At 48.4% G+C, this 21,303-nt stretch overlaps 2 protein-coding genes across 7 annotated transcripts in view; one reads left to right on the forward strand and one right to left on the reverse strand.

The window, feature by feature from the left end:
• The window catches only part of PLEKHD1 (pleckstrin homology and coiled-coil domain containing D1), a 68,186-nt gene that overhangs the window by 42,504 nt on the left and 4,379 nt on the right, over positions 1-21,303 (forward strand). Inside the window, exons 14-17 of the mRNA XM_051791427.1 lie at positions 1,649-1,789; positions 4,837-5,001; positions 20,654-20,796; positions 21,153-21,252. The gene's annotated coding sequence lies outside the window, so the exon portion shown is untranslated. The remainder of the gene's footprint in view (positions 1-1,648; positions 1,790-4,836; positions 5,002-20,653; positions 20,797-21,152; positions 21,253-21,303) is intronic.
• On the reverse strand, positions 1,681-19,704 carry CCDC177 (coiled-coil domain containing 177). Of its 6 annotated transcripts, XM_051791413.1 has the most exons (4): positions 16,385-18,923; positions 7,468-7,560; positions 3,825-3,915; positions 1,681-3,687 (listed from the first exon to the last, which is right to left on the reverse strand). In XM_051791413.1, exon 1 carries the CDS (start codon positions 18,899-18,901, stop codon positions 16,997-16,999), a length of 1,905 nt encoding a protein of 634 aa, XP_051647373.1. In that variant the 5' UTR covers positions 18,902-18,923; the 3' UTR covers positions 1,681-3,687; positions 3,825-3,915; positions 7,468-7,560; positions 16,385-16,996. The 6 variants fall into 6 exon arrangements, with proteins under 6 accessions (XP_051647373.1, XP_051647371.1, XP_051647372.1 ...); XM_051791411.1 differs by having other exon boundaries at positions 1,681-3,915; XM_051791412.1 differs by having other exon boundaries at positions 1,681-3,915; positions 7,468-7,576.

Here is a 21,303-nt window from a genome sequence, read left to right on the forward strand (position 1 = left end):
GGCTTCCCCTTGCAAGTGGACATGAGCTCAGTTTGCAGCTCTGTGCTGCAACCCAGGAGCAGAGAGCCCTGTGGCCACTGATAGAGCTGCTTCTGCATCTCAGCCTCCCAATGCCTCTGACCTGTTGGATTCCAGCACAATAGGGCAGACCCTGCCACTGAGCTTTTAGCAGCAGAATGGAAGGAGGGTGTTTAACAAGGCAGCCTTACGGAAGGTCGCTGGGAGCAGGCGTGGGAGCTATCCCATTCTTTTCCCGAAGAGAGAAGAGCATCTCCTGATTCCCTACTTCTATTGTGCTCTGCTATAAGCATCTAGGTTGGCTCCTAAGTACAGTGCAGGGAGGATCCAGAGGCTGGATGTCAAGGGAGCTGCACCTTAGCTCTGCTTCATTCCCAGTGCAGGAGAGAAAGGCAACAGAGAACAGTTGCTTTCCAGGTGAATGGGAAAGAAAGAGCAGACTTAGTAGGGAAGAAAAGAATAACTATTGTGGATAGCACCTTGTCAAGGAATGAAGTGTCTTGATTATCTTCTTTTTCTTGTCCAGACAGGAGTTTGCAGGCCTGAAATGCTTCTGGGCCTTGGTTCTGGTGCATTCCCCATACCAGGAGTTTCAGTCCTGTCTGTACTTAAGAAGGGTCACAAAATTAGCAAACAAAAACTGCTTTACACAGCAAATGTACTCTCCTCCCTGCTTATCCAACTCTCCCTAGCTTTGAGCAGGATTGTAAGGGGCAGGCTGGCTTCTCCTTGCCTTCCCCTCCAGCCTGCTCCCTCAGCTTTCTGTTTGTTCTTTGGCTAACTGTGGCTAACTGTATCTCCCTGAGGTGGAAATTAGCATCACCCCGGTGGGCTTTGTGGCACCCGGGAGCCACAGGAGGACAGTTCTGCCCTAGACAGAGGGGAAGCCCACCCTGCCATGGTGGAGCTGGCAGGGCTGCTCTCCTTGAAGAGAGCAAAGGAGGTGAGACATGGCCTCAGAGTTGCTCATGGTGTTCTCGTAACACTGGTTTCCTGTCCAGAAATATTATTCATCCTACTCCAAAGTCTTTCAGACTTGAGCGTTTCATGCAGAAAATGCACAGTGATGGGCAGTGAACACCCCAGGCTCTTAACCGGGCACTTTCCTTCCCTGCTTCACAGCCCACCTCACACATGGTTCTGGGCCAAGCCCTTGAGTGCAGAGCTGGGCAAGGTGTTGCCTGGTGTCCCCTCACCTCGGACCTGCAGCGTAGGCCCTTTCGGGGTCTGTGGGCCAGGTCCTGTCCCAGGGTGTTTCACAGGGGCGAGAGGCAGGCTGAGGAACCAGTGCATCCACCAAACCAGTCTGAGCTTTCACTGGGAGGCTCAGGGGGCCTGTATTTAGTGAGTCGCTGGCATCACGTGTCCCTTGCAGGCTGCTAATGAGCAGTGAATCCAACTCACCTCTCCACACTATACATATACATACATATGTGCACATGAGTGCATATATAGATACACACACACACATACATTAAAGATGCATATGAAATGTGTATATCAAACATATGTCATCTATCTAAAGAAATATTTCATAATGAGGCTTTTCTTTTTATTTTTCTTGTTTTCCCTCAAAATAATTTGCCCAAAAATAATTTGTCCAAAAGTAATTTCTGATTTTTCCTTTTAGGTGGAGAGAAGACTGGAAAGTTTTACCTTCAGATGAAGCTTGGTGTGTTTTGTAATTAAAGGTGACCCTGAAGGCTGTCTCTCTACTGTAGCTGCCATTGCCAGACTTACAGAGAAAGCCATGTGTGGGCAAACAGCCCTGGTAAGGACAACAGCCTGTTAATCCTGCATTAGGGACACTTCTGCGCCTCCACCTTGCAGCAGCCAGGTCAACTGTGGCCTCAGCTTTTCCAAGTCTTTCAGCAACCTGCTCAAGACAGACAGCTGAGTGTTTTTCCAGCTGCCCTGCATGAGGGTCACTGGTGGTGGCAGCTCCCATCACGGCCAGGCACACAGCTCCAATGTGCAGAACAGTGCTGGAGAAAGGGGCAAGCAGCCTGTTCCAGAACAGGGGCTGGAGCACGAGGCTTGGGGCTGACGCGGGTTTTGAAGCCAGCACATAGGGAGCCTGACGTGCCCTTTTCCTTGCTGCTGCCTTTCTCTGGATAAACAGTCTCAGATCACAAGGACTATAAAACTAGTGCATTTCCTAGCATCATGTAAATAAGTCAGGTCAGACAGCTGGTGTGCCAGAAATGTCCTCAACATTTTCCTATCCGCATGATTTAACAAACTGCAACTAAGTATCCTAAGAGCCCTGGAAAAACATTACCCCTACATGCATCAGAGATGTTTTAAGTATCTCTCAGTGTCACTGAAAAGAAAACAAGAAACTGTTTCCTGGGAGGCAGTGGTGTGTGTCCAAGACAGTGGGCTCATGGGGAAGATGGAGGGACAGAACTATTGAGTTCTTGTAGCTGCAGTGCAGCAAAGAAGAGGTAATGTTGTAAAGAAAGATTTGCTGGTTTAAGGCACTGAATTAATTTGAATTGTTTTGCAGAATAATTGGCTTGCACTCTTACTACTGCTGTAATGGGATAGCCAGAGAATCAGAAGCTGTGGCTGCTTCTGCAGTAGGAGACATGAATTATGGAAGAATGAGGCTGTGTTGTCTAAGGTCAGGAGACAGTAGGACAGACAGGATTATATTCTGCTTTTTCTCTGCCTGTCCATATGATGTTTGCTGTGGTAAGGTGTGAGTTCCTGAAGTAACATGAAATGAATTCTGTCTCCTTTCTAAGGAGAAATGGGTCGCTATTTGCCATCCCCACAGCCCTGATACCCCAGCCTGCCACATTATGGATGCTAATTATAGTAGTAAAGCCATGACTTCAGCTCACTTTCTGGAGGGTGCATGTGGAGAAATGTGAATTATGCAGCAGTGGGATGTGGGTACTCATCTTTGGATGGACAGCTGTGTCAAATGCAAATCAGATTTTACTTTATGGAATCTGCTTTCTCCTTAATCTTCAGAGATTTATTGAAAAGACCACTACAATCTCTAATCTCTTCTCCTGCCTGCCACAGACAAGTACATTTCACCTACTTACCATTGGGTAAATTTTAGAGTCATTCTTAATCTGTGGTGAAAAAGGCTTGGGAATAGATCTGTAGCATGTCATCTCTGGCACTCACTAGGGATTTCCCCACCTGTGTTAAGTGCTGCCTGGACCTACACACACTCCGGCACAGACCCTCCAGGAGGTATTCAGGAGCAGCAGCTGGCTGGGGAGCAGGTGGGCTGGCAAGCCTCCATGGCTTGGCTGTGCACTGAGAGCTGGAAGGCAGATGAGTTCCCAAAGGAAACCTGGCAAACACAGTTGGCAGCACCAGAGCAAGGGGAAGGAGAGGAATCAGGGCGCTTGGTGGGAGGGAGCCTGCCTCACATAGCAAGAAGAATCTTGAGGCCACACCATTTTTCATGGAGCTAGCACTATTAATAGGGAAAAGAAGGAAAGCAGTGGCTGGCCCAGGCCCTTACACTCACTGCTGGAGAGACTATATTTAATTACATACATTTTCCAAATATATAAATATATATGGATCATTTTTTTTGGGAAGATGAATTGTTATCCAGGCTAGTCGCTGTAGTCTTTGGAGGCTGAGGGCCGGTGAATCCTCTGTAAGAGATGATCCTCTTCCTGGTGGTCATGCTGTCATCTGGAGCATAGTGGAAATGTAGAGATGTCATGAATAAAATCTAGTTGTAGGGAGGAGGTGAAGCTCAATGAAATGGGAAGATTAGTAACTGGAGCTCTGTAGGAAGAGAAGGGAGCTCATGCCATCCCCCAGTTGACCTGGTGAACTTGTGTAGCCAATGGCCTTCTTGAGAAGCAGCCTATAGCTTGACCAGAACAAGTTCTGGGGTGCAAACCCACAGCCACGTTCCTGTGGAGAGAAACACATACAGGACAGGTAGAGCAGTGTTTAATTTCCATGTGGTTAAAAGGGGTCCTTTCCTATATGTGCTCTAGAGCAGAGATGTGGTTTTTGTGAAGGCGTTGTCCAGCTTTCTGCTATGGACAAAGTGACACTGAAACCTGGGTTGTGGTGGCTGCAGGGACAGGGCCATGGGAGGGACACTGGGGAGAGGCCCCTGGCAGAGAGTAAGGCAAACAGTTCTCAATGTATGTTCCCCCGTCTCTGTTGTTGAGAGTCACTTAATGGAGGGAGGGATTTTTTTTTTACTAATTAAGAATACAGAAAGATATGTAATGTCAGATTTCCCCAAAGGCAACAGAAATTCAGGTGGGAAAGGGAGGGGAGTTGAAGAGCAGCAGTCAAGTGGAAAATCTAAAGCTTTATTAGTGTTCTGTTTTCCACATGGAGTACTGTGGGGTTTTGTCTCCTTCGCCTGAGATAAGAGGTGAGGAAAAAGCACCTTTATTTGTAGCTAACTCATCCAGGTCCCTTGCAGGGCAGGCAGGTTCCTTACTCCACCTGCCAGTCCTGCCTGTGTCTCTGCTATGCCTTAGTTGTTAGGTTGGAGGTGGGTGTATGGAAAGGGCACTGATGTCTGTGCCCTGCCCCAGGAGAATGAACAGCACACACATAACCTCAGTGAGTCCTTTGGGGGACACACACTCTTCAGATGCAATGCACTCAGCTCAAAAAAGCTTCAACTACAACCTGTCCATCTAGCTTGCTTTCCTACGAAAATGAGGTGTTGGCAGTTGCTCACTGTCTTCCATCTCCCCACACTTGTGACCTCTGTCCACCAAGCTTAATAGAGACAGAGATCTCAAAGATGATCAGACCCTTCCTGTTTCAACCTGAAAGTAATAAAAACATTTTATTTTTTATTTATAGCTGAAGAACAGTGGAATTTGCAAAGCAGGCTCTGGGTTAATCTTGTGCTTTGAGGTGGGAGCTGCTTCTCTCACATCCCACACCAATGCTGCCAGAAGCATCTCTTGCTGGAAAGACGGAGGAGAGCAGCGCCTCTGGCTACAGCATAGCCCTTGCTGCCCCCAGGTAAGGCACAGAGACTTGGCAAGGTGTGAATGTTTCACGGAGAAATGATAACAGCTATGGCCTTTAGGGAGCAGCTGGACTGCAGAAGGCGAGATGCGCTGAGGAAGGTGACAAAATGTCATTTGATTGCTTAGCTGCTTTTGAAAGGCACAACAAGAAAGATTTACCATGTGTGTAATTTCAACCAGTCTTAGGGACCTGGCCTCTTGACCAAAGTGGAGAGATGAGGATTCCTCCTCTGCAGTTACTGCTATATATGTGACTGCGAAGGAGTCACCTGGAGAGCTGTAAGCTGTTTGTATCGCCCAGCTTTGGGTAGAGAGCCTCACCTTCTCAGCCTTTTTCTGTAACCTCAGCTTATGCCTTCCCCTTCTATGAAAAGGGGCTGGTCTCCAGTGGCCACCAGGCAAGAGACCATGGCTCATTCTTCCTGGCTGCGTGCAGAGGGTCTTGAGGTGCTCACAGCACAGCTGCTGGAGCTGATGCCCTGTGCTAGTTCCTAGTAAGAACCTGGTTTCATAGCTCACTGTGTCAGGAGTTTTCCTCATTCTTTTATGGTGGCAGCAGACCTGAACTCTTTATATTTAAATCTCAAATGAAGAGTTTTTCCCCCACTGGCTTGAGTTGCCCTCTGGCAGCTGTGTGGTGAGCTGTGGGACTGGCAGGCCTTGCAGCTCTGCCCCCACAGGCTGGCTTATGTGGGAATGGGACTTCCCACCTTGTGATGAAACTGAAGCATAGGATCTATGCCTTCTGAAACCATATTTCTAGATAAATATATTTCCCCCGAGGTCACTTCTCTTTTGGCCCTGTCTTAGTGCTCAGTTAGTTATTCACAGTCTCTTTAGTACACAGTGCCAAATACATCCAACCATCAAAACCTTTCGCTCTCAGAGGGACAGGTTTGGCATAGGAGGTGTTTATGGGAGGGGGATGTGTGTACACAAAACTGTGTACTATTTTTCCTGTGTTTATCTTTCTCTGCCACCAAGAGGCATCTTGGGGCATGTGGGAAAAGTCACACTACACTTTCATAGCATCCTAGCAGCATTACTCCCCCCGGAAACAGCAATAAAGCTGTGGCCTGTGGGCTTGCAATGACAGTTCAGCTCCTCATTTTGTTCCAAGCCGTGGCTGCATTATCTGTCAGGAAGATAATTCCCTGACCTTGTGCTCAGGGGATGAGTGCTTTGCTTAGTGATTAAGCCACTGCAGTAGATAGCATGCTGTGCTTAATCTCTTCGGTAGCTGGTCCCAGGGAGGGGGGGTAGGAGGGGTTGCAAAAATACAGCAGCTTGTGATAGGTCTGGAGACCTCAGAAATGGTGACAACACTGCAGAAACTGTGGCTGTATGTGCCCATCCTCCTAAGTTCATTTGGTGGCAGACTGGAATACAACCAACATATCTAGGGCACCATTTTATCAAGTGATAGAGCCATATGGTGCAAAAACCCCACAGTTGTCTGAGGGCTTAGGCATGTCAGAAATCAGGGAGTCCCTTTGCGTATTGATCCTGTCTGCTAGCTGGCATATATAAAAAGAAGGTTCATAATTATTTTTCCTCCACTCTGTCAATGGGGGAAGGGACTCTGAATAAGCAACTAATCCTGATCTGAACTGGGAAGGATGAGATACAACCTTTCCTGCTGGGATATGGCTGTGAAGCATGCAACTGGCATGCTGGAAAGCCCCACAAACCTGCCTTAATGTCCAAGCAAGTGCAGAAAATGCATCAGAGCATGGATACATGACCAAAGTTCAGGTTGTACAAGTTGAGGGTTGAAGCCCAGTCTCCCAGTGATATTTAGGGTCCTGTCTGCAAGTGAAATCACAGCGAGAGCTTTGATTGACAAGGTCTGACCCAGGAGGTTTCATCCTCCCAGACAGAATTCTGTCCCCCTCTTTTCGCTGAGATTCTGTCTCTTGCCCCTACCAGAGAAGGAGAAGATGAGGACATGAGTCCACACCCAGCTTGCCAGCAGTGAAAACACTATCTTCCTTGAGAGAGAACCCTTGTTTTTTTTTGAGCAATCCTTTCTTCCCAGGCTGTCACTGAATAGTTAAGGATTATGATTCCCTTTTAATCTGGCTTTTCCCTTTCAGAAGGTCTCTGCCCTCTTTGGAAACAGCCCCAGCCTCAGTTTTCCTCTGGCTGTGGTGTCACCTCTGTTGGACACAGGAATGTGCTAATTGTCACCATGTGCTTGCCTTTGGGCAATTGACCTTAACAGGCATAAAGCCAATCCCGTGGTCTGAATTGAAATGGTTGCTTACAAATAAAGCCCTGTATTGATCTGGTCTTTGTGCAACACTGCCAGCCATCAATCCAGTTCCCTAAAGAGAACTGGACTATATTTCTTTGCTGTAATGCCATCATAGGTGGAACGTAGTCTTGAACAGCTTTTCTACAATTCTCCACTCCAGCCAACTCCAACCCATGTTGGAAAACACCGTTCCTTTCTTACCTGAGGTCCTCAATACTTCCCACCATTCTTCATTCCCTGAGGGTATCCAAAATGTATGAAGCTGTTTGGTCATGTACATCTGTTACATGAAACCTGTAAACCAGATCTCCTATGATTTTAAGGTTATTTAAAGGTCTCATTTTGTAATTTCTTTCTTCTCGTTCACATTCAGCAATTATTTCCTTTCCTCTGCAGAGTAATTCTGCCCCTTTGCATTTATGCCTCCAACTTCCCCATAGAAAATACTTATGTTTAAATTATACTCTATACATCTGATACACAGATTCCCTGGCCAGCCTTGCCTAATCACAGGATGCCTCCCTGGACCTGAGAACATTGCGGTGTGTTGTCATGGAGAGGACTCAGACAGTATTATTAGGTTAGCAGGTACTGTACAGCATGAGAGTTTATACAGCAGTGGCATCAGGGTAGACTGGAATGGCCCCTATGGATTCCAGGAGACTCTGCAGAAATTCCCCTGGTAGCTTACAGTAAATTTCTGTGCATTTGGGGACTTGCAGCCTGCGACTGAATCACGTGGCATCTGCATTATAGTACAGTGTCTTTGCAGGGAGGGATCTGCAGGTTCCCTGAGACTGCAGGAGCTGTAAGAAATCTCTAGAGTAGCACAGTGTAGTGTGGTCAGAGACACTCAGAGAGTACAGTAGCTCTGGGTATGAACATCATTGCCTTCAGGAATCTCTACTTCTACAATTTTTTGATGGAACCATAAATAAAATGTATTGAAATATCTGATTCTGCAAACAGATACATGCAGGTTCTTTGAAATACTGTAGGAATCAGAGAAACCTTCTGTTACAAGACAGAGTGCCTTCTGCCTGGAAGATATTAGGACTCACAGCATCCAAGAGACGTAAGCTGGAGTGACAGCTACCATGCAAGTGATACGTAGTGTACCTACAGCTAACCTAAGATGTCAGGTGCTCTAGTGTTACATAAAGCCCTGAAGCCCTCAGCTTGCCTACCTGCCTAGATTTTCTGAAAGCAGGCAGGTCACCTCTGGTTTACTGAAACAATCCTCCCTTGCTTTACTTCCTGCTGAGCAGCGGCAGGTGAAACTAATAGCAGAAAAAGCAATGCCATGACTCAGATGTTGCATTATATCTAAAATTCCTGTCATGACAGGTCATGCAGGCCTATATAAGCTAATTATTAATTTACTGGTAGAATTCAGGTCATAAGGAGAAGCTGGTGATGGTGGTGATAGGATGGACGTATCTTAGGATGCCAGCCTGTCCCCAAAGCACCTGTGCATGATATGATGATGATTGCAGAAAGGAAAGCTTCTCTCTCATGTAAGAAGGGACACTGCTTCCCATGACAAGCACTGGTCTAAGTGTGGAGGGCAACACTTAAGCACTTCTTCTGGGGCTGCTAGTGCTCGACCTGTTCATGGTACACTGTCTGAAGTGTAAATTAGAAGTGGTATTGATAATCAAAAATAAAACAGTAGCATCCCTTTGCTATGCTGCAACACCCAAGTCCTTCTCTAGATGTTCGATCTGCACTACTCAAAGCCCAGACTCAGACAGTTCCTGTAGTTGCTCACGCACAGACATGCCCCAGATTAAGGAAGAGCAAGGCAAATTAGTTTGGTTGAAGCCTCTACAGATAAGTGGAGACTTGGCTGCACCCTGTGGTCAGCTCCCCAGGTACCTTGCTAGAGGCAATGGGAGCAGGAACTCAGGATTAAACTGGCTAGGAAACAAGGACAGCTTGAATCAGGTGGGAGCTGAAAATGGTGCAGAGGCTCCTAGACAGTGCCTGGCTGAGGGTTGCTGAAATTTGATGAGAGCAAACTATCACTCTGCCATCAGGGTTCATGTCAGATGTGGAGTGAGTCCACCCAGGATGGCTGTTCAGTGGTCCCTCTATAGTGAAATTAGTTTCTTTCTGTTCGTGGATCTCATCTATTCCTTGAAATTCGAAGAAATAACTGTTACTGGGAGGTAAACATAAAGCCTGTTTTGTCAGCTTGTACAGGAGACAGGTGCACAGGTAGAAAAGCTTGTGAACAGAGTGCCCCCCCTCCTAGGGTCTAAGAAATTGCATGCAACTTGGCACTTAACAAAACTCTCACCTGCTGGCACAATTCTCACAGGTTTTTTTTAAGGAGGGAAAGGAAAATGTCTTTCTGCTTTACCTACACATTTGTGTTTTGAGCTCCCTTCCTCATTTATTTTCCCATCTCTTATAAATCATTAAATAATTGTCAAAAATAGCACAGCCTATTTTGGAGGTGATTAAAAAAGAGAAGAAATTATCCCATCACCCTCTTACAAACCAAAACATTCCCATAGCACCCAACAGACACAGAGCCAAATCTCTTACTCCCTACTGTTTAGCTTGCTGTCTGACAAGATACTTCTGTGCCAGCTGCTCTTTCCCTCAGCTGCACTGAGCTGCTAAAGCAGACATTGCTTTGTAAACACCCAGGAACACAGCGTCCAGCACCAGGGTATTGACAAATTTGTCACCCAGTCTAAAAATATCAACTGTTATGTGACCCTCCCATCCCATTGCCTGGGTACTGTTCAGGCAGGGGGAAATTTCCACCAAGTTCTTGGAAGCATAAGATATCCCAAGCCACTGTGATTTGCATAAATAATAAAAGGTTGCATTCATTCCTGGAACAACTCTGCTGGCCCTAGAGAGGTAACTAATGGGATGAACTGGGCCCTGTAAGTTTAATGTGCTGAAAGAAAGTGCTATTTCATGCTGTCATACTTAGACATATAAGTGATTCTAGCTAGCCAGGATGGTATAAGGATACTCAGTCCATGATTACTCTTTCATTTAACATTTCCATCTGTAGTTCCTGCCCATTTTAGCTAACATATCTTCTTCTCACTGTGCCTCTGTCACAGGCTCCCAGTGTAGCCCTATCTCATCTTCAGGCCCCCCATTTAAAACTGTTTCAAGTTTTGGAGGCAATGCCCAGGAGTGGGAGCTGGTGGCTTAAAACCTTCATCCTCCATGAAGCACCAGCTGCAAAACAGGAGCCAGAGGAGCTGTCACGGCAGGGGCACAGGCATATCCTTCCATTGCAACCAGGAGATGTTAATTAGAGGGCTGCATGGGGATTAGAGAGGACTTGAATGAGAGCTCCAGCTAGATCGGGGTGGCCAGCATGGCCCAGGGCAAGTCACATCAATTCTTTCTGCTTCAGTTTGCTTGTACTTAGGCTGGGGGCGATAACTAGTTTACCTCACAGCCAGGTCCTGAGATTAGATGCGGGGAGCTGTGAAAATCACATAAGAACAAAATAGCACTGGCAGTTTTGTTTTGTAACACAGAATAATTCTTACTGCCAGAGTGGTTCTGTAATGCAGAGAATTTCTTGCTGAATGGCAGGGACTTAGGAGATGAGTGCAAAGTTGCCAGAGAATGATTTGGGTCTTTTCAGACTAGAACCTTACAGTAACAGCTCATGAGCCTCCAGCAAAGAGCCATGCTCAAAGAATAGTCTAAGGACAAAGAAGTCAGACCTAGAACTTAATTTTTTTCATGCCATAGCTTTAAGAGGCATGTGGGATGTGGGGCCTATTCCATTATGAAGGCTCTGAAGACTGACATCCCCAGAGTGCTAGTTGCTCTCCATAAATAGAGAATGTGTTTCCAGGTGTCTCATGTGGAACAGTTTTGCATTTTTTTCTTCTTCCCAGTGTTTTCTCTTCAAAACATGACCTAATAATATCTCACCAAAAAGAAGGGCAGAGCTGTCCCCGGCCTAGAAGCAGAAGCATTATGATTTTCTTACCAGGTCTCAGTACTGGCTCTTTACAGGAGTGCCACTTGCTTGCCAAAGACTTGTGGGGCTGCACTCCCAAAGTGATTGTATTAGGGCTCCATTGGCTCACACTAGAATATGCCTGTACTGCACTGCAAAGTAAATGTCACGGGGCTGATTTCCAGAGGGACTGGGCTAAACCAGTGTCTTCCTCTTCTTCAGCCTTCTTTTACAACTATGAAAGCTAAGTCCAGTCCTAACGAACTAAATTCCCTAGGACCTTGACTCAGCAAAGCATTAGAGTTTACATTTGCATGCTTTGAAGGGATACTGTGTGATCTGTGAAGAAATCACAAAGCACCTCCCAGAGCACCTCTGCTCTCCTGGATGTGGCTGCTGCCGTACTAAACAACAGCACAGTTCCAGGTCCACAAAGTAGAACTTTGTGCGAAGACAGTCACAGTCATCATCTCTAATGTGCTGCCTCTAACTAGCTTTGTGTCTCATCCTTACATCTCCCTGCATCTGCTTTAAAACAAAACAAAACTCCCAACAAAACAAAAACAAACAAAAAACCCCAACAACAACAAAAACCAAAACTAAAACCAAAACAACAAACCACTTTCAAAATGGCATTTCAACTACTACAGTTTTGCCTTTACCAGCAGAGGAAGAATATCCACAGCTGAAAGCAAATCTTTCTTTAATCTAACAAGTGAAGTGATGAGAAGCTGTCCTCAGGTAGGATATGATCAGCCTGGCTCTCTCTGAGGTCAGTAAGAGAGCAAAGGGTGTCACTTCCCTGATGAGAGCTAGCAGGGGTGGCTCTGGAGCTGTTCTTAGCTGAACTTTTGGAAAACTAGTGGCTGATGGACTTTGTATTGCAAATTTTGTGTTTCCCATGTCTCCCTGTCCAGGCTTGGCTTAATAAAGACATGCACACCGAACTAAGTCCCCTTCCAAACCTGTGTGCACTGCATATTCAGCATTTGTCTAATGAACAGAATTCCCCAGGCATCAAGAGAAATTTTAGCACAGAATGAGCCTGGAGCTCCATAACCATCATAAGAGAAACACAGTAGGTAACCAAGGCAAGAAATCCAATCCTCACACCCCTCTTATGTATGTGGTGAAAGAACTTATTATAAACTGCCTTAAAAATTACCTTGTAAAATATTAACTAGTGATGGTGCAGCTGCTTCTCCTAATAGCTTTTGAACGTATCTGCAAAATTCAACCTTGACAGAGAGATCATGTTTTAGTGATGAATTTTGTGTGAAGAGGAAGAATACAGATGAGACTGTTGGCACTCTCTATGCCACTGAAAGGCTCTGGTTTTAGCCCAGATGCAGTTAAAAACTAGACAATCCACAAAACCAGGACAGTTTGTGAACATGCAAAATGCGCTCCATTGTGTTTCAAAACTCATCCAGAGCTCAGGCAAAAGAAACTGCTCTTTAGCCAATGCTTCTCCCTCATGTGTGAGTTCTCTGATGTGTAATACAAGATGAATTCATCCTGCAGCCGAGGTTTCACTAAAGTGAGACTCACAGAGCAGGTGCCCTAGGAAACCAGACTTCACTGTTCTGAGGCCTCTGAAATTACGTGCCTATTCTGCTGTAGTCATCAGCGTGACAGACTCCTCTTTTCTGATACTGATTTCTGATATAGAATTCTGATACAGAATGCTTGATCATGTTGTCTCATTACAAAACATTAGTATAAAACGATAGGAGTTTTGCCTGAAAAGAATCCAAGGACTTGGTCCTGTTATACTTTTTAGAACATTTAAATGATATTGGAGTCTTTCTTCTCCCCCGTGCTTTAAGATCTCAACTTCGGAAAAACTGTAAACATTCTAAGTGGTTTCTAGTAGGTCAGCTTCAAGCAGTAGTCCTAGTCAATAAGCAGCAGTAAGCAGTGCAGTGGTTTTCAAGTTGTGTTAGAGCTGCATCCACGTGTCAGTGCTTGGCATTAGAACTGAATGTTTAGTGGCACTAGCTTCAGATTTGGGGTGATCCCGTTAAATCTACGGGATCCAATGTGAAACTACAGCTAGACTCCCAACTGCTTAGGAATTGAAAACCAAGAATTTAGGAACTGAAACGCAGGAATTTGAAGATAGCTGGATCTAAGATGTGTTACCAGTCACAGAAGTTTCCTGGTAATTGTCCTTTTGTTGTTGCTTTTAAAGTGCAGGTATTTCAAAGCTTAGTGGTCATTATGTGGCATGCAGGCAAATGGCCTAGAAGCAAAGTCTTTGTTATAACCTTATGATTATAATACAGCGATAGCCTAAAATGTGTTTTCTAATCCCAGGAGAGGACCAAACTAAGTTAGCTTTCTGCCGGACCTAAACAAATGGTATCAGCTGCTTCTCTGCTCTAAGTAAGCCACAATCTACTTCTGAGCTGTTAGATAACATGTTGCTTGCTTTTAGTTCTCCCTAGCCTGCAGCTCAATAGCAAAACCACCAATTAATCCTCATCTAAAAGGGCCATATACTTTTTACATGTGTCCCAGGATTTAATTTCTGTTCCTACAGAAATCCAGCAGTAAAACTCCTCAAATAAATGGAAGCATAAGCAGACCCAAGAAATACCTCTCACGCCTCCACCCAACTTGCTGACTTAAATTTTCCATGCTGCAATTTTAAACTCATGAACTCCAGCAAATTTCATGGACTTTGGACTGAAACCAGTAGACAAATAAAAAATATCCATACACAGATTAATGTCTTTTGAAAAAAAATATTTTTTCTTAGACTGCACATTCAAAACTCAAACTGTACACTGCACAGTATAGGAACAGTAGTTTGCCAATCCAATTACCATCATGTAGGTTTGTTTTGATTAGTTCGGCTGTAGCCCCAAGGTGTCAAACTCAGTCAGCAGCAGGAGATGGACCCTAGGTGTAATTACAGTCAGTGGCCAAGACATGTCTCCTAGGATACAGAATGTTCTCAGTCTGCACTGGAAATGCCCTGTCAGAGGGAGATTTGGACAAAGTCTTCAGGTAGATTGCAGTAGACCTTTACGGAAAAAAAGCTGTTCCAATTAGAGGCTGTCTGCTCATTTGCCCACCACATTTTGCCTTCTTTCCACTGTTTCCCAGCTTTCCCTATTTTCCTTCTAAATGGAACAAGCAGTGAATTTCAACCACAGTGTAATGACACAGGAAAGCAGGGGCTCTCACATCTGTGCTGGCAGGCTTCTAACCAGATGAAACACGGGCTGTGCTGGAGTCACTGCAGGTTTTATCCCAACTCTAGTGCTGCCAGGGAGCAAGGGAAATTTAGTGCTGGCTAGATTTGGGCCACTGGCCAACTCTTTTCTAGGTCTTTGCAGCTACAAGGGCACACACAGATCACTGCAATGTGGACAACATGTGGAGAAGACTGTTTTTGTTCAAGGATCTAGTCCAGTGTTACAGCAGAATTTTTCACTGTTCAAACTGCTGCTTTGAGGACGAGGGTCAGGGGACAGACTGCTTGCTGGGAACAGTAATGCAGCTATCTTTCCACAGCTACCAGATTTTGGTGTTAATTAGTGCTTTTCACCAAGGGATGTTTTACTTTAGTAACCACTCAAATAAATAAATAAATAAACAAACAAACAAACAAATAAATAAATAAATAAATAAATAAATAAATAAATAAATAAATCTTTGTGCTTTGTTAGCATCATTCATCCAAAGTCTTTGAAGTGCTTTGCCAAGCCAAGTGTTACTATTTCCTGTAAGTCCCAGCAACCCCAAGAGCCCAACTCTGCTTCCATTTATATTAATAGGGGCAAGCCCAGCCCCTGAGGACTTGCCTGGTGTTACACAGTGAGCCAATGGCTGACATAGCAAACATCGCTCAGGAGCCCTAATTCCTACTTTCATGCTGCCTGCTCTTAACACCTTCAATTGTACCATGATTCAAAGAAGAGCAAGTTCCTTTAAAATAAAAAAAAATAAATCCCTACTTGCTCCATTTTCAACACTGTTCGTATAATGTCTCCAGCCTTGCAGGGCACCAGGGTGTGCTTGGTCTATTGTTGTTGCTGCTGTTCATTTAACACCTTCCTTAAAGTCTTCTAAGAGGGTTTTGACCTGCTGTCATCTTCTGGGAAATTCTGGTAAGCAATCTATGCATGCAGGATTGCGTGTCTGTTCCACATGTCAACCTTCTCCTTGTTTTCTCTTCTACTGTGTGGTATGTAAGAGACATCCATAAGGAAACAAGATCCTGTCTGTTCTTGCTGCTTCTCCTCCATGTTCCAGGTCTGGCTGCCATCACCAGAGCAACCCAGCATGGCGTCATGGATGGTGGAACAGAGAGCTGATGCTGTCAGCAGCCAGAAAAAAACAGCAGAAAGTGCCTGCTTTGAATTTGTGCTTGTAACTCCAACCCAACAGAGAGTAAATGTGGAAACCTGCAGCAGAACACTGTCTTACTTGAACACTGTGCAGGGGGTATAGGTAGGCTTTTCACATTTCCAGTGCATTTAATGGCAGGACTCAGTTCCTCTAAACAGTATTGAGTTAAGAGTTATAAAAAAGGCATGATCCTCATCTAAAAGAATCTGTAATGTACCTCATTTTCTGCATCTAGTCTTTCTTGTGCCCTATATGAGAAATCAACTGTTAGCACCAGTGGACAGAGAAATGCTCCTCTGCTCAGTAGACGATGATAAGAGCTGGGTGAATGTGTTGTATGCAGCTCATAGAACAATTAAGCTGGAAAGGAACTCTGAAGGACATTTGGTCCAACATCTTGCTCAAGGCGGGCCCAACTAGCTAAGGGGCTGAGAGTCTCCTTGAATTTTAAGAATTCCCAAGGGTGATTTCTCTATGCAATCTATGCAATCACAGATTTCCATTTACAATTGATCCCCATATTTCCCCCTAAGTCCAGATTTCACAGGTTCACTCATTTTTATATCACAATGAACAAGTGTGCTATGTGGGTGCCCATCAGTTTGTGACTCACCCACATTTTTCTCTCCTTCTCCCCTTCTTCCAAAAGAAAAGAAGAAATTCTACAGATGTTTGCAAGAGAAACTTGAAAAGGAGAAGGAGAGGTGGGGATACTTGGGAGGGGCAACAATTACAAATAGCAAAAATGAAACTGTGTTTGTGAGCACTAACAGCTTCTGCCCAGCTCTGATCATGTCTACTTACATGGCCTTGATCTGTGCTTTCTCTAACTTGGTACCAGCAGCGGGCAAGGGGCACCCGGGGCATATGGAATTCTGTACTCCAGCTTTCCTCATCTTCAGCATGGAAGTGCAGCAGCTTTGAAAATGCAGTCCCATAACTTAAACCAAACTGCCTGTCACTCAAGGCAGAATCAGCTCAGATGGTTTTGGTTTTTACTTAGTAGGCTCTAATAGTTAATTGCCTCTGTTGCCTGCATTGCAAACTGAAAAGAATGCAGCTGTAGTCATCTCCGGTGTAAACAACCCATCAGTACTCACAGGCTTCAAGCAGACTTCTTCTGCAGCCCTTTCTGAAAAATTGTGTGTGCTTGTGGGGTGGAGGACACAAAAACTTGCTTCTCCTCTGGAAAGATGACTGAGGTCAGTCCTTAAAACACACCCAGAACAAAAAATGTATTTAAAACAGTACGTGAAATAGCTGCCACAATTTTGTGCGGTACCCTGCTCCCCCAGAATAAGAAATTAGGGTGGATGTTGATTGTTGTTGTTTTTCAAATGTTCATGTGGAGGAGCTTTCTGATGCATTAGGATGGACAACCGGTGGTGTACTCCCACTCATCCATGACAAGATCTTTCATTTCTTGTTAAGGTGAGCATGCAGTTCTGCTTCAAAGGCCATCTTGTCAAAGGTGCGCATGTTCGTTTCCTCCCGTACTTTTTCCCGCACGTGGAAGGATGCCCGAGCGACAGATCTGGCATTTTCTAAGACAGTCTTCTTCTCCTTGAAGATCTGCTCGCTTCTCTCCAGCTTCCTCTCTATAGAGAGGAGAATTTCTCTGCGTCGTAAGTCTTCATACTGTTCCACCTTTTGTTTGTTCATCTTCTGCACTTTTTCCTTCTCCAGACGACTCAAGACTACCTTGCGAGCTTTTTCTTGAACGGCCTCTTCAGCCACCTGGGCAGCATGCTGGAGCTTTCTCTCTGTCTCTCTAGCCAGTGCCTCCAAGTGCTCCTTCTGCTCTCTTTCCTTCTTCTCTGCTGCCAGTTTAGCTCTCTGGATTTGCATGTCCTCACGCCTGGCCTTCTCCCTCAGCTCCTGGTTTCTCTTCTCCACTAGCTGCTCATAGTTCTCCTGAGCCTTCGTCAAACTCATCTTCAGGGAGGCCTTCAGCATTTCCTTCTCTTCTGCCTCTTGCTTGGCCAATTCCTTGAGCAAGGCCTCGTGCTTCAGCTTCTCTGCTTGGTTGAACAGTCTCTTCTCCTTCTGCAGCTGCACCTCCTTCTTCAGCCTCTTCTGTGCAGCTGTGGACAGCTTCTCTTGCAGGAGCTGCTCCTCTCGCTCCTGGTGTTCCTTCTTGACCTCCTCCTTTGCCTTCAGGTTGAGCTCTTGATGGAGCTTCTTCTGCTTGTCCTCCTGGATGGCCCTCTCCAGCCTCTCCCTCCGCAGCCGCTCCTGCTTCTCTGCTTGCTCCCGCCACCTCTCCTCACACATGAGGTGCTGCCTCTGCTTCAGCAGGGCAGCTTCCTCCTGCTCCTGGTACAGCCTCCCACGACGCTTCTCCACCTGGCTCTCCCACATCCGCTGACCCTGCAGGAGGGCCCTCTGCTTCTCCTTCTCCTCCTGCTCCTTACGCTGCTCAGCCAGGCGCCGCTGGCTGTCCCACTGAAGATGGGCTGCCTGCCGCTGCTCCCGCAGGATGTTGGCCTCCTGGTGCTTGGCAATCATCAGTGCCGCAATCTTCTTGTCCCTCTCAGGCACCTCCGAGAGGCCCTTCTTCCTCTTCACCTCCCTGACGATCCTCTCGACCCTCTGGGCAGTCTGTGGTGAGTGGCTGAGGTCACCCAGGCTGAAGCTGCGCCCCAGAAAGGACCCGTTGGCAGTGGCTGCCCCCCGGCCCCGGCCGCCCACCTTGCCCCCCCGCTCCCGCAAGCTCTCCCCGCTGTAGGAGGACGAGGCCCCCGACTCCGAAGAGGTCTTGCCCCAGCTGCCCTCACGGCGCTTCTGCAGCGAGTCCAGGGAGTGGCTCTTGCCCTTGGCACCCCTCGACGCCCTGGCCTTCCCCCCGCCATGGGTCCGGGGCCCGCCGGCAGCAGCAGCGGCGGCGGCAGCGCGGGAGGCGACGCGGGCGGCGGGCGAGGGCGGCAGGCTTCCGAGGGGCGCGAGGATCCGCCTCTTCTCCTCCCGGATAATCCTCTCCCGCTCCTCCCGGCACTGCTGCAGCTTGCGGCGGCGCTCCCGTTCGTAGGCCTCGTAGAGGCCGGCAGCCACCCGCATGGAGCGCCCGGGCGCCTCCCGCAGCAGGTCCCCCAGCGCCCGCGGCAGCAGCTCCACGGGCCGCACGGCGCAGCGGGCGCAGGCCTCCAGCGACCGCGGGCTGGTCAGCACGTACCGGCTGCCCTCCGCCGCCGCGCAGTCGAAGTTGTACAGATCCAGGTGCAGCAGCGGCGACTGCTCTCCGGGACGGGCTGGCTCTCCCCCCGCCGCCCCCCCGGGCGCCGGGCAGGGCTGCGGGGGAGGCTCGGCCGGCGGCTCCACCATGGCTCGGCCTGCGGGGCAGAGAGCGGCGGCGGGTGAGCGGGCGGGCGGCGGGCGCACGGACCCCTTTGTGTCCCCGTGCAGGGGCGAGGAGCGGCTGGAAGGGGGCGGCGGGGTCTGCACCGCCAGTGGCTGAGCAGGGCTGTGTCTGTGCAGGGAGGGGGCAGGTTGCGGGAGCTGCTGGGCGCTGCGGGGCAGTGTCCGGTGGCGGGGAGTGCCCGGGGCGGGAGCTGCGTTTGGGCGGTCTGCGGGGTGGTGGGAGCGCCTGCTCGGGAACGGGGGCGTGATGGGGGAGTCTTTAGGACGCGCGGGCTGTGCACAGTGGTGTGCGTGGGGGCGTTTGGGGTGACGGGGGTGTTTGGGGTGACGTGGGAGGCGTTCAGAGCCCCTGCGGCAGGTTTGGGCAGTGGGCGCGGGCTCGTTCGGCAACGAGCAGGGGTGCTGGGGGTGCTCGGTGTACGGCTGGGCCGTCTGGAAGGGCAGTCTGGGCTGAGGGTGGCCGGGCTATGAACGAGGATGCTTGCGGTGCGCTGGGCTTGGCGAAGCGGCAGACGGGAGTGTCTGGGCGTGAATGAGGAAGGGGATGTTCGGGGGTGTCAGGCAGGGCTGGCTGCGGGACCGGGACCTCCCCCCGGCCTGGTGCCCGCGGCGCAAGACGGAGCCCCCCTCCCTCCCGGGCCCCCCGCGGCACTCACCGGGCGGGCGCGGCCGCAGCCCCGCGCTTTGTCTCGGTGCCGGCGGCCTCGGGGATCAGGCGGCCGGCGGCGGCGGCTCCTCCATGGCACCCCGGGCCCCGCGCGGCGCCCCCACCTGCGGGGCGGCGGCGGCAGCGGGCACGGCCGCCCGCAGGCTGCGGCGCCCCGCGCTGCCCGCTGCGGCCCCGCGCGGGGGGCGGGCGGAGGCGGGCGCGGGGGGAGCCCGCCCCGCAGCCCCGCGGCGGTGCCGGGCCGGGCCGGGGGCAGCGCTGCGGCGGGCGCGGCGTGGGGCTGGCTCGGGCGGCGGGCGAGCGCCCGGCCCGCCTCGCGTGTGTCATTCCCTGCAGGCGTCCCCCCTCCCCGCGTGCGCATCCCTGCATCCTTGCATCCTGCTCTGCACCTGCCCCTCCGAGCGCTTATCTTTCCCTGCAGACCTTCCCCATAGGAGCGGCACTTTCACGGTCGTGCCCTCCGTTTTGCGCTGGGCCCGCACACAAACAAGCCCGTCTCTATTTACCGTTAATATTGGTAAGGATAAAAGTGATGTAAGAAGGAGGAGGGGATGCTAACCCAGTTTTACAGATGGCAAACTGAGCCACAGGGAGATGAAGGTGCCTGCCTTGGACCGCCTAGGGAATTCAGAGATGGAAAGGAATGGTACAGCTCTCAGATTTCAGCTCAAAGCAGTTTCCATCCATGAAACCCTATTCCCTTTAGTGCTAATGCAAGGTATTGCTTGACGCAGGGATGTGTCAGGCAATACAGTACACCTTTTTGGGTACCTACTCTGAACATGGTGCTTGCAGTTACTTTGAAATTTCCCCTGTTTCCACAGGGTTCCTGGGCTCAACAGCCTCAGTGGAGTTGAGAAATGCTCTGCTCTGGAAATAGCAGTCAGCAGAAAGAGGATCATTGCTGCTTGTGGAGCTGCAGAGCATCTGTGCCACATAGTGGAGCAACTCTGATTTTGTCAGGCAGAGGACGAGAGTAGTCAACACACTATTAACCACTGTGTTATGAATTCAAAGTTTTTCAACAATTTCTTGTTTAACTTCTACAGGTGCAGCTTACTATGCTTTACTTTAATAAGGAAGGACATGGCATTCACCAAAGGACTTGCAGGATGGCCCAGGACAAGGATACAGAGGAACAGGACACCAAAAAGGCCTGAAGAGTTCTTGGGATAAAGCTGAGGAGCTGCAGGTTGGTTGTGATTTCATATTGTATGGGCAAAGACTTTGAACTGTGTTTATCCCCATGCTGATGAGTACACAGAGTAATGATGCATCTACAGCATGTGGGCAAATTCCACCAATAAACCATATGGACTAGTCTGATCTCATTCATTCATCATCATGATAGTCTGCAGGGGATGGTTATAAAGCTTGGTAATTAGTTATGTGAAACATCCTCAGTCCAGGGAACAGCTCTCTGCTGGGGCTAACCATTCATACTTGCTGTAGCAGTGTAGCCATGGCTGTGCTCCCTCCTCATGGAAAATATTAAGCTGGTAAGCATATATGCCAGGTAAGGTGTGGGCTTCTCCAAATTTTTGGCAGGTGGCTATTTCAACCTTCATTGGGACTGTATCTGGGCTTTGATCTCCTCAGGTTTCCTTGTCAATCTTTGGGAGCCTCATAAGGAGGTGGTCTCCCACAGGTAAGTAAAAAGGGATTAATCTGGAGTTTTTTAAAAGCAGCTGGATGTGAC

This window comes from Manacus candei, unplaced genomic scaffold, assembly GCF_025592945.1.
Source record: "Manacus candei isolate 608988 ecotype Guabito, Panama unplaced genomic scaffold, ASM2559294v1 h1tg000033l, whole genome shotgun sequence".
In the NCBI taxonomy this organism is placed as follows: Eukaryota; Metazoa; Chordata; class Aves; order Passeriformes; family Pipridae; genus Manacus; species Manacus candei.